Genomic DNA, 12959 nt, shown 5'->3' with positions numbered 1-12959 from the left:
TTGCTGTTACTAGCTAATCTCTGGTCAGGCAGTTAATGAGACTTGGTCAGAGGTAGGCTAGTTAAATCATGAGTGGAAGTTGCTGTTTTTCTAACTGAGCTTCTGAGAGTCATAGGTAGCTGTGCTTCAGGAGGCTCTGTGTAGCTGCAGTACCACTGCATGCTTTTTGTCATCTGTTTTCTAATTTGACAAGGGAGGCGGTGCTGACCTCAATTTAATGAGTACTGCTTGTAGAGTTACTCCTCTGGTCTCAAGGAAAAAAAATCAAAACAAAATAAACATCAATATGTAAAAGCTTTTAAATTAGTAGCAAGTACAAGCTGGAGGAAGGTCAGAGGTAAAGCAATGGCTTTGGCAAGAAATCTGCAACATAATGTGTTTTACTTTTCTGGCTAACTGAATCTCCTACTGATCTCTGTGCGCCTCAGTTCTGCAAGTTCTGTTTCGTTTGTTCTGAGTCTTCACAACAGAGCTTTGGAAAAGAAGAGTTTGTGGATGTGAAGCAGTACAATGATTCTTGCTACTTTTAGCCATATGATATGTATTTTTAATGTGGTTAGAAGTTAAGTATTAACAGTCTGTTTGTTATCTCCAAGATCATCAGCAACGTACCAGCAGATAGCTTAGCCCGTACAGAGCGTCCTCCCAACAAAGAGATCCTGAGATACTTCATCCGTCACAATGCACTACGGGCTGGCACATGTGAGAATGCCCCATGGGTAGTGGAGGATGAGTTAGTGAAGAAATACTCTCTCCCCAGTAAATTTAGTGACTTCTTGCTTGACCCACATAAGGTAAGAGTTCCTGTAAGTGCCTCTTTGCATTCCCATCCGTTCCCCCCCCCTAACAAGTCTTGGCAGAGGCTTCGGTGTGCCAGTTAGGTTTTGGTGCACCCAAGCTTACATCAACATCGATGCAGAACAGGAAGGCCCACTCTTTTGAAGATTGACCCTTTGAGAGGTGACATAGCTTGAATCTGAAACAGTGGTCTGCTTTGAAAATCTGAGGTGTAACTGCCTTTTCTTGATTTCCCCCTCCCCCCACCCCCACTAGCTTGTATTACTTGTCTACAAGTAAAGATGTGGTTTCCTGGTGTCAGACAAATGGCAGAGCTATGGTCCTTACCTGGTAATGTCAGTTATTGGGCCCTTTTCATGGTTACAATGCAAGAGCTGAGTGTATTTGACTTCATGATGATTGGTTCTTTTATGGCATTGGATTGAGTGATGGCAGATAACACAAATTTTGTACGAAATACTCCAAGTCACAGGGATGTTGTGTTTGGGGTTTTTTTCCCACCCAGCCCTTTGTAATGACCAGCCAAATATACTGTCAACTGAGTAAATGCCATATCATGAAATCTGCTGTCTCAAAATCCATCTTTGCGTAGAAAGCACTATTTTGTTCACTTACCAAAACTCACTTTTTTTCATGGACTTGGTCTTTGTCAAGTGTTCTTCTAAAACTAGAAGATATATGTTAGCTCTATCTCTTTTTCCTCATCAGGAGGAGAACACTTTTCTAGCAGGCTTCTATGGACTCTTCTGGATGCTTGTAAATTTGCTTAAAGGGAAAAATAAATTCTTCATATTTGAGCTGTGTTCACCCTTGTTGTAATGTTTAGGGCCACTGCCTTGACAGAAATTAAAGTATTTGCTGGTGGTGTATACCGTTCTTTTATTCAGCATACTGATGGATGTATGCCCTTAGTATAAGAAAAATGCACAACTAACGTCTTTGGTTTGACTCTCAGAAGTGCTTAGCTTTGAGTTTGGGGTAACACTTTCTGTAGTCTGTTTCCCACTTGGCACAGTGATTAAACTTTATGTTGATGTTTTAAATTTTGATATGTGGCCAGATAATTTATTAATTCAGAATTAGTGTTCTGGCAAAATAACTTTGTATAAGTTGGATTATACAATATAAATTGTAGATCTAACATTTGTGAATTTGTAATTATTATGATTCATATCAATGCTGGATGTTTTTTGCTTAGGTAATTCTCTTCAGCAAAGATTTCAACACAGAATTTTTTTGAAATGAAGTTATGTAGGTACTGGATTGGTGATTGTGCAATCTTCAGTAAAAACTTCTGTTTTTACTAGTGAAGCCTCTTTAAACTAAAATGTTCAAGAGGGAATGTCCATGGGCCAGAAGATCTGCATTTTCCTATGGCAGTCTTAACTTGATGACATTTGTGTATGTCTGTTCTGCTTGCACCTTTTGCTGTGCTTACCACTGTGCAGTTTTTTATTGCTAAGGAATCTGAAATTTTCACCCCCTGATTTCTGGTGATTTTACCCATAACCTAAAGTTTATATCCTTGCATTTTATTTTTTACTTTTTGAAATACATTACTATTCTGGGTACATCCTGACACTGAATTTGGGATGCTGAGATAGTCCTGAAATAATTCTCTTTGGCTCTGGGTTAAGCTGTCCTGTGCTAAAAGTGTGCTGTCGGCTTATTTCAGTAGCTTAAAAACAATCAGATACTCAGTCACACTAGTTCAGAACTGACTCCTGTCTCGCCTTCATTCTAGATGCTTTCAGGCAGTTCAGAAGTCAGACTCTGAACTCCTGTCACCCATCTCTCTGTGCTCCTTCAGTTTTCTTCTGGGTGGTGAGGTGGGTGGGGTCCAGGACTGAAACCTACCTGATTCACTAAGAAATCTGTAGGCAGAGGAATAGTTGAAATTAATGTCAGTACTTTCCAGGTAAACCCCCTCCCCACAACATTTGAAGTAGAAGCAAAGTGGTTTTGTGTAATGTAGTTGGAAACTTTTAAAATTCTTTGTGGTGTTTAATTTTATAAAGTTAAATGTGAACTTTCAGGAATGAGCTAATGACCTCATAACCAATGTAGTGACTACAGTGCAGAATATTGGAAGCTGTTGCAGGAGCCCGTTACCCTTAACATACTGAGTAGTCCTTGTTCATTGGAAAAATACATCAAAACCAGGCAAAAATAATTGACAGAAAAGGATCTAATAACTTTTACCTTTAAATATTAACATAAAAGCATTCTTTCTTTGATTTCAGTACATGACTCTCAACCCTGCAACCAAGAGGAAGAGCTCTCGATCACCTGATAGAAAGCCTTCTAAGAAATCCAAAGCTGATGGATCATCCCTGGGCCAGCAACTGAGCCCTACTCTGTGGTGCCATGTGCATTTGGAGAAATCTATTGTTGGCTCGCCACTGAAGGTGAAAAACTCTAAGAATTCAAAATGTCCTAAAGAGGAGCTGGAAGAAGTGATGAAAATTGTGTCACCTGCTAAACTTGGTTCTAACTTTCACATTCCAAAGAGGAGCCAACTGGGAAAGGGCAGCAACAAATCCTTGGACAAAAAGCAAAGAGGCAAAAGGGTTCTGAATGGGCAGAAGTCATCAGGGAAATCAAAGTCTCCTAGGAAAGGCTTGAAGACCCCTAAGATGAAAATGAAACAAATGACGCTACTGGACATGGCTAAAGGTACTGCTAAGGTGTCCAGGGCTTCCAGGAATTCTGGAGGCACCCCTAGGTCTTCCAGCAAACCCCAGAAGCATCTTCCTCCTGCAGCACTCCATCTCATTGCCTATTACAAAGAAAATAAAGACCGGGAAGACAAAAAAAGTGCTCTTTCTTGCATCATCTCCAAAACAGCTAGGTTACTCTCAAATGAGGATCGTGCCCGTCTCCCTGAGGATTTGCGAGGGTTAGTACAGAAACGTTATGAGCTTCTAGAGCACAGGAAGAAATGGGCCACCATGACAGAGGAGCAGCGAAAGGAGTACATGAAGAAGAAAAGGGAGAAGCTGAAAGAGAAACTGAAGGAAAGAGCCAAGGAGCGGAAGGAGAAGGAGATGAAGGAAAAAATGGAAAAGCAGAAAAGATATGAGGACCAAGATCTTAAAGGGAAGACCTTGCCTACTTTTAAACTGGTTGATACTCCAGAAGGACTTCCTAATACGCTCTTTGGGGACGTTGCCATGGTGGTGGAGTTCCTGAGCTGTTACTCAGGGTTATTGATGCCAGATGCTCAGTATCCCATTACAGCAGTTTCCCTGATGGAAGCGCTTTGTGCAGAAAAGGGAGGCTTCCTTTATTTGAACCGAGTACTGGTCATTCTTTTGCAGACCCTGCTGCAGGATGAAATTGCTGAAGATTACGCTGAGCTGGGCATGAAGCTTTCTGAAATACCACTTACTTTGCATTCTGCTTCTGAGTTGGTTCGCCTGTGCCTACGCAAGTCAGATGTGCAAGAGGAAAGTGAGGTCTCAGATAATGTAGATGAAAGCAAGGATTCAGCAACTTTTGAGGATAATGAAGTACAGGATGAGTTTCTGGAGAAACTGGAGACATCAGAGTTCTTTGAGTTGACTCCTGAAGAGAAATTGCGGATACTTGGAGCACTGTGCCACCGGATTCTAATGACGTACTCGGTGCAGGACCATGTGGAGGCCAAGCAGCAGACATCAGCTGAGCTGTGGAAGGAGCGCCTGGCTATCTTGAAGGAAGAAAATGACAAGAAAAGAGCAGAAAAACAGAAACGAAAAGAAATGGTGGCCAAGAACAAGGAGAATGGGAAAGACGAGAATTTGATGGCAAGAAATGAAAAGAAAAAAAATGATATGATGAAAATAGAGCACCGGCTAGAAATAGAAGCTGATGATATGATCAGTGCTGTGAAGAGCAGGCGCCTTCATGCCATCCAAGCCAAGAAAGAGAGGGAGCAACAAGAAATACAAATGAGAGGTGAGAACAATACCAGAAGAGTAGTGTGTGTGTGTTGTGGAGAGGAATAACTTAATGGCAAATCTGACAGCTTATTTTCAAAGCATGACGTGGGATTTACTTACTGGAGAAGTTTAATTCAGCTGCTGTGGTTCCTGTGGCAGCTGAAAATCTGAAATGCTAAGAAAAAGCAGTAACTGCTTCTAGATTTTTATCTGTTGGCATCTTTTTGTTGAGTACCTTTCTAACTCTGCCATGCCCAGGAAGGTTGGAGAACAAAAAATAAGTTTTGGGGACACAAAACAAAAAAAACCAACTTGACTATGCCCGAACATCTTCTGGCTGTTACGTACACAGATATTTCCTGCCTAAAAGCTAGTTCCTACAGCTGCTGCTGACCTGCCAATGCATGGCAGCAAGGCCAGCAATGCTAGCAGCCCTTTTTTCAGATAAGGACTTGGGCAATAAATTTCAGTTTACATTTTCTCACTTTAAAGAATTAGTTAAAGTGTCCACTCAAACCTCTTATAAATAATGAGTTTCAATATCAAACTTTGTATGCCTCTGTGTAAGTAGTGCTTTTTGCTAAGGAGTATGGAATAAAAAAGGAAAAATACTTTGGAATTACACTTCAGGGATTTTTTTTTTTTCCTTGTAAATGTGGGTACTGGGCAGATGGAAGCAGGCAGGATAGCTCATCTAGGTTGTTACTTACCTGCTGAAACAGTTGAGGGACAAGCATCCTGCAAGGAGCCTGGCTTACACACCTTGGCTCGGATCTGGAAGTGTGTGTTCAAAGAGACCAAGAATAGGTAGATCATGTGGGATACCCTGGGGCTCCTAATGAAGTAGATTGGGTACAACCATGCCTCATGTTGAAAGTAAATAGATTTTTCAGATCTTCTGTTAAGAACTGTGAGTCTCAGAAGTACCAATAAACTGCTGAAGATCTGGAGTGCTGTCCTAATTCTTCAGAATAACAAAATACCAAATATCTAATGTGCTACAGCTGCATGGCGTGTTAGCCCCAATTCTTGTAGTGTTCCAGTTATTTGACAGCAAGTTCAAGTTCATGGTAAGATTTTAGTGCAAAATTACAGTTTGGACACTATTCCTTGGGATACTTCTTGTTGTTCTCACTTGATAGTTTGTGGTAGTTACATATGAAGAAAAGCAATATTACATTGATGGAGGTAAGAACCCTTACTTGCTTGCATGCTGAGAAAGTTTAATTCATTCTTTTGGACTCCACAAGAAAAACTAGGTCTCTGGCAGGGAAGGAAGAATAAAGCCTTTCATTAAGGGTTCGAATTCCTATTGCTTCCTTTCAACATAACAAACACCAACATTTCAGGCATCCAGGGCTGCTTTTACCTGTTAAGCGATTGCTACCAGGCATGAAGGTACCCTCAGATTACCAAAGATCCGGGTTAATGTTGATAGTGCAGTAGTTAGGGCTGCAGGGTTGGCAGCTCAGGGCTAATCTGTTCAGGACTTCAGACTCAGGGGCTGGTGTGGTCTCAGGCAGTGGAAAAATAGTTCTGGATAGCCACAATGAGAACTGCACCAGTGTGCTCCTGCCATCACACCAGCTTTTTCGGCATGCTGGCTTTCATGCCACTTCAGTTGCATTTGCTTTTTGTAATGTTGATATCTCTGGAGGAAGTAAGAGAGTAGTTGCTGACAGAACACCTATTGTGCAGTGATTTTAATGTGTATATATATATGAATATTGAACCACTGCACAGTAGGTGTTCTGTCAGCAACTACTCCTTTACATATATAGAGATATGTATCTCACAGTCACAGGTTTTTTTCACCACTCTAGAAACATCTGTAACACTGGGAGAACTAACCTCTTTCAAGTTAAGCCTATCAAAATTGCAGCCAGTGCTACCAAACTAGTCTCAGCTCAAAAAAGAGGCCAGTGTAAGAAAGCATAATATTTTGTTGTTCTTCGTCTTTCTTGGCTTCAAAAGCAGTCAATGCTGAACTTCCTGTTGAGGTAACATGATTAATATCTGTATTTTCATAGTTGTAGAAGTCTGGCTGCTTCCATTTCCATGTTGCTGCAGCACTTACTAATTGTTCTTTGCCTCATCGCGCCATGAAGCAATAGCCCCCAGTGTGCTGGAGAAGAATGGAGAGCTGGAAGCTTATACAGCTAACAGAGCCTGCTAGAGAGGAGAGTGAGACTAGCTTGCCATTGCAACGGAAGATGGCATGCAGGAAGGAACCCTTCAGTTCGGTGTCTTTGTTCCCTGTTTGAACATTTTTGGCATATGAGTAAATTTCAGTTTTTGTTCTTTCCTTGCCTATTCCTTATTCTGGCAATTAATCTGGTGTTTACAGTTGGACAGAAAAAATACCTGTCTCATGAGTGCCCATGGTATTCCATGTTGTAAGCATTGAAGTTTACTGCCAGTTTGGCTTGGTTTGGTTGGAGTCTTGGCTCTTGAGGGGAGGGTGCTGAGTAGGAGGGAAGTGTACCTTGTGGTGATACCATGAGGTGATGGCAGCAAGTCTTGAGAAGGTGTCAAGGAGAGAAATTCGGGGGGAATCATATTACCTCTGTCTCCTAGTGGAAGGTGAGGAGCATACCTCCAGTAGTACACATCTGCTGTTGTGGTTTGCAAGAGTCAGATTTGGGTGACATGAGGCATTTGGTACTGTGAGACTGGCTGTTGCTACTTGTTCGGATTTCGGTGTTTTGACATAAGGACAGGTTGTAAGGTAGGGATTGTGTAGCTGCTTGTATCTGGCAGGTATGGCTTCAACAGAACAATTTTGCCATGCTGCAATTACTGTAAGTTGGTATATTATACAAAAGCTGATATAGTGTGTTGGTGTAACAAACACAAGGAGTATGTTCTTCAGCATGTCTCCTCTAATCAGTGAGGATTGATTACATTGGCAGGACTTCAGAGACTTACCGAGTATTTACTAAGCAACTGTTATCAAACCTATCTTGATACAGAAAGTAGTTGCAAGAGAAAGAGTAGGTAGTAGCCCTGGCAAGTCCTAGCAAGATGTTAGCTTTCTCCCTGGGACAGCAGCCAGCCTATGACCACTATATGCTCGCTTTTGCCTGCCCCACTCCACCTCACCCCTTCCATATGGTCTCATTCCATCTGTTTCAAACCTACCTTTGTGATGCAAAGTTAAGTCTTCATTTCTTCATGCTTTTTATTGTTTCCCTCAAGTTTTCTCAGGGTACAGAAAAATGTTGCCCATAGCCATTTGTGGAAGTTGTGAAGGGGTGATGTGTTTGTCAGATTGAGATCAGGCTCTGAAGAGCCAGTGTGAGTCAGTATGAGGTCTTGTTCCTTTTTGTTCAGGCGGTTCTTGGTGAAAGTACACCTGTTCTTCAGAGACGGGCAAAAATAGAGGCTCTTGAACAGACATGAGAAGCATAAATCTTGTTGATGTTAAATGTTGTCTCCTGTCAGAAGTTGCCTTGCTTCTTACCTAGGTATGTGAAATTACATGCTCTGTTCTTTAAGACCCTTGCCAAGGAACCTGTGATGCCAGGATTTAAGCCACTTCGTATTTTTCTTTCCCCTCCTTTTTGTCAACAGCTATGGATATTGAGAGCTACTGAAACTCCAGAATACTTCTGTCATGAGTGGGAAACTTGAAGTTTCTATTTTAATGCTCTTCCACATCATAGCATATATCAGACTGGTGGGGGTTGGCAGGGGCTGCTGGAGATGAGCTAGTCCAAGCCCTGCTACAGCAGGTTCTCCTAGAGCAGGTCGCACAGAGTCATGTCCAGGCAGGTTGTGACTGTCTCCAGGGAAGGAGACCCCACAGCCTCTCCGGGCAGCCTGTGCCAGGGCTCTGTCACCCTCAAGGTGAAGAAGCTCTTCCTCACGTTCAGATGGAACTTCTCGTGTTGCAGTTTGTGCCCGTTGCCCCTTGCCCTGTCGCTGGACACTGCTGGAAAGAGCCTGGCCCCGTCCTCCTGACACTTGCCCTTAAGCTGTTTGTGGACATTGATAAGACCTCCTCAGTCTGCTGTTCTCCAGGCTGAATAGGCCCAGCTCTCCCGGCCTTTCCTCGTGAGGGAGATGCTCCAGTCCCCTCACCATCTTTGTAGCCTCTGCTGGGCTCTTTCCGAGCAGTTCCCAGTCTCTCTGGAAAGGGGCAGCCCAGCACTGGACACAGCACTGCACCCTCACCAGAGTGGAGTAGAGAAGGGGGATCACCTGTGAGGTGTTAGGGTATGTGCCTGGGTCACTGTTGTGAAACAGTTGTGCCTGAAAGAGGCCTCCATTGTGCCAGTCTGTTTTTTCGGTAGGTAACGTTGTGGGGGAGCATTCCCCTTACCTGCAGTTATGGAAATATTGGTGTCCATTAGCTGACCTCAGTGCCGTCACAGCTGGACGGCTCCCAACACTTGGAAAGCCAGAACAGAAGTCCTTGTCATATATTGTGCAAAGATCTAAATCTTTGACCCTGTTGTTATATGGAATTGCACAGCAATGGATGCCACTTTGTTATCTAAAATGAAAAATAGTAATGAGGACTAATTTCTCCAGACAATTTTTATCCAGACTTTACTCTTTCCTCAGTGCAGTTCATCCTTGACGACTTAATAATTTTCGAGTTTTTTTTTCAAGAATGGTGGGTGGAAAGCAAGCTGAAAGGTGGGTGGCTGTGCTTAAAAAAAAAAAAAAAAAAAAAAAAGAAAAAAGGTTTTGGTGACTTTGGTTAACACTTTTAACTCCACTGTGTAGTGAAATAAGAGAGTATTAATGCGTGGGTTCAATAAAAGAAAGGTAATACTTCTCTGTGCTAATTCTGACAGTGAAGATGGAGAAAGAAGCAGAGGAAGAAAGAATCCGGAAGCATAAAGCTGCAGCTGAGAAAACTTTCCAGGATGGAATTGCCAAAGCGAAGCTGGTGATGCGCAGGACCCCAGTTGGCACTGATCGTAATCATAACAGGTGGGAAAGGAAATGATCCTGGGCTGCCAGCTCTTTCCTCTGGGTGGAGCTTTATTCAGACAGCAGCCCCCAAAAAGTGATTGATGTGGAGAGTGCTGAGGACTCCCTGTGTATTGAACTGTAGAGGAAAGCGGAGGAGAAGCTTGTGTAGGTAGAGTGTGATGGCCTTCACTGGGTTTACATGGCTGGCTTTTTGAGGCCTTCTTGTGGAGGTCAGAATCCACTAGCCAGTGGAGCTTCAAGTTCTTGCATCCAGTGCTCAAGAACCTAATTTTTTTTCATGTTTGTTGCACAGGAATGCTCTTAGAATGGATTCTAGTAAAAGCTTTTCCTATTTCTCAACTGCTAATATAAAGATATACATACTTTCAGGTTTTTGAGTCAAGCACACAGATGCTTCTCTGCTCTATGCAAATAAAAGTGGGAGTATGTAACTAGGCAGAAGAGGAGACAGGTACGTGTTAACATGTGTGTTTCCTACAGGTACTGGCTGTTTTCAGATGAGGTTCCTGGCTTGTTCATTGAGAAAGGCTGGGTACATGACAGTATAGACTACAGATTCGTCCTTCCCCATCAGAAAAAAGAAGATTTTAGAAGGGACTACAACCCAGGAGGTATGATCAGCCTGTTTCATTGTGGGTATTTCCTTTGTTGCTGTGTGATTGTTAGAATGGATTTGTGACTGTGAGAGAGAAACTGTCTAGTCTTGAGTGTTTTCATGAGGATGCTCTTGATTTAAGTCTTCTGTAAGCTCTAGAAACCTGCACACAGTAGATGTCTGCTCATGGTGATCTCCTTCCTGCTGCTGCAGGATGTCAGACTGCCTGCAGTGTACTGCATCATGTCAGTTGTGGGCTAATACCTCTCTGGCTGACTCTGAACCTGCCAAGCTGCAGCGTGCCACATTTCTTGGACAAGTAGTTGTGTGCTGCAGAGTGAGGGTATCCATCATGCTTCCACCAGTGGCAAGACTCTCAGATTAACCTGTGAAATAGTATCAAGCAGGACAGTCTTGATACCTATAGCTTTGCTGATTGAGGCCGTTTCGGCACGTCCTCCGAGCTTGCCATTCACCTTGTACTGAATAGGCAGGTGAGGTGCAACAGCTAGCTGAAGTTCTAGTGCTTCCTCTGTAGTTTTGCCTGGTTGACTTGGAGCCTGGATGGTGGAGCCTTGCAGGCAGAACTTGCACATACACAAAAATCAGGCTGTGGGGAAGGAAATACTTCTATGTGGAAATAGCTCTTGGTACAGAAGAGCATGCTATCATCTGACTGTGGTTGCAGTGTCAGTCCTGATCTTTTCTTGCTTCTGAAATGTCGTATTTTCTTGCTTCTGAAACGTCGTAGGCTGGCGCTGCACCTTGCCTACAGCAATGCTCGGTGTGAGGCTATGATCAGAGAGCCCCCACCTGGTGGTGGTTTGTTTTAGACAATGGGCAGAGTAGACATCTGTGAAAGAATGGAACAGGGCAAACCTACAGTGAGATACTTCATCCAGAATGTAACTTTCCAGCCATCTGTGTCATGGTGACCTGTTGAGCTGGAGGTGGTATCATGCAGTGGCCCTCAATGGGTATATTTTCTTATGTGAACTTTTTCAGATATTGACCAGTCATGTTCCTGTACACCAGCTTGCTTCCAGCTGTATTAGTTTCTCAACTGCTGCCTGTGTGTTTACCCAGCTAGTGTGCAAGATTTCAGGAGATTCCTTTTGAAACTTAACAAGCAAAGGCTTAAATAAGCAAAGGTTTAAATTCATGTTAGACTGTTGTCTAAGATGCAGAAATACAAACTATTTAAACTCATTCAGTTCTAAAAGTACTGTGTCAGTATGTAGCTAAAAAGTGAAACTAGTTTAATGTATTTGAATATTGGGAACGCTTTTCTTAATTTTATGTATGTGCTTTATGATGTAGTAATTTTGTTAAAAGTCCATTACATGGTTTTGTATTTCTATAAATGCATGTATTGTGAGCTTTAGCAAGCTAGTAATGGATTAGTTTTCCCTGACAAATGTATTGCTGGCCTAAATGCTGAATATAAACACCTGGAGAAAGATTAGTTTTTGCAAAATAAAAATGCTTACTGAGGAGGAAGATGAATGAGAAAACACTTGAGCTCGTGCTTTTCTTTTACAGACAAGCGGAGGAGCACAGCCACTGATGGCAGAGCCAGCAAGCTTCACCGGTCTGTGCGTGCTGCACCCCTTCCTGCAGAGACCACTGCACCCAAGCAGGGACAGAACTTATGGTAACACATGTTTTTATAGCTGCAAAGTACTCAAAGCGTAGAGGTCGAGGAAACTAGGCATAGACAGATTTCTTTGGATAAACCCTACTATATATCTATTACTCTTTCGGTACTTAACAGTTTGATTAGTTCAGCAGTCTCCAGGCCTCTGTTACTGGTTAATTACTGGTAGTGAATTGCTAATAGGGCAGCCAGTCCAAAAGCCAGTGGAACCATTATAATGTCAGACTTAAAAGCCGCTATAAATTAAACTGGTAAAATGATATTTTGTTGTATTGCTTTTTAAATATTTTATATTCAGAAGAACTGTTAATTTACAATAATTTGTGTGCTTTTTTCAGCATTGGTAAGCACTACTTTAAAAAAAAAAAAAGAGGGAAGCAGTGACCTAGCTAAGCGTGTCTAGGATTTCTTTCATGGTTCATCTTGGCAGACCTGAATTGTGGCACATGGGGTTCTTGAGCACATGCAATTTAAGTTTTCACTGAGATCTTTGGAGACAGGCCTCTATCCTGTGTGTTCTTGTACTATGTGAGACATGCAGAGCCATTCCCCAGCTCCTTGTCAGTGGCTTCTTCCTGGGCTTCACAGCAGACTGTAGTGGTGTCCATTTGTTCTCCTATAGCACCGTACCATGGAACTGATTTTCGTCGCTAATGATAATTATAGCTTAGCAAACTGTTCTTCCATGTTGACAGACTGCTACCCCTTTTAGTGATTCCCAATGCCAAGAATTAGCCACCAATGTGTCTAAGTGAATCAAATCTAAACATTTCTACCTTTGAGCATGCTTGACTGTGACCTGCTCCAATAATTTGCCCTACCAATGTCTTTTACCTTTAAAGAAAATCTGCGTAGGCTGTTGCCCTATGTGGTAAGCAGTGTCCCCATGCCAGAAAATACTGGCTACAGCTTTACCTACTAAACAGATTGCAAAGGACTCTGCATATTTATTTATTTATTTTATTTTTTAGATAACCCTGGGAAGCAACTGTCACAAAATACTTGCTCTTGCAGCTCCCCTAATAGCAGTGACTTTTCT

At 42.4% G+C, this 12959-nt stretch overlaps 1 protein-coding gene across 3 annotated transcripts in view; it reads left to right on the top strand.

Moving 5' to 3' along the window:
- BAZ1B (bromodomain adjacent to zinc finger domain 1B) overlaps window positions 1-12959 on the top strand; it is a 50558-nt gene that overhangs the window by 14119 nt on the left and 23480 nt on the right. For all 3 annotated transcript variants that reach the window (XM_055794621.1, XM_055794620.1, XM_055794622.1), the window contains exons 6-10: window positions 597-794; window positions 3042-4737; window positions 9527-9665; window positions 10149-10279; window positions 11806-11917. In XM_055794621.1, the coding sequence (XP_055650596.1) occupies window positions 597-794; window positions 3042-4737; window positions 9527-9665; window positions 10149-10279; window positions 11806-11917 (2276 nt within the window). The remainder of the gene's footprint in view (window positions 1-596; window positions 795-3041; window positions 4738-9526; window positions 9666-10148; window positions 10280-11805; window positions 11918-12959) is intronic.

The sequence above is a fragment of the Falco peregrinus genome, chromosome 2 (assembly GCF_023634155.1).
Source record: "Falco peregrinus isolate bFalPer1 chromosome 2, bFalPer1.pri, whole genome shotgun sequence".
NCBI classification, from domain to species: domain Eukaryota; kingdom Metazoa; phylum Chordata; class Aves; order Falconiformes; family Falconidae; genus Falco; species Falco peregrinus.
The sequence above is the reverse complement of the archived record's forward strand: the minus strand, read 5'-3'. Positions and strand labels throughout refer to the sequence as shown.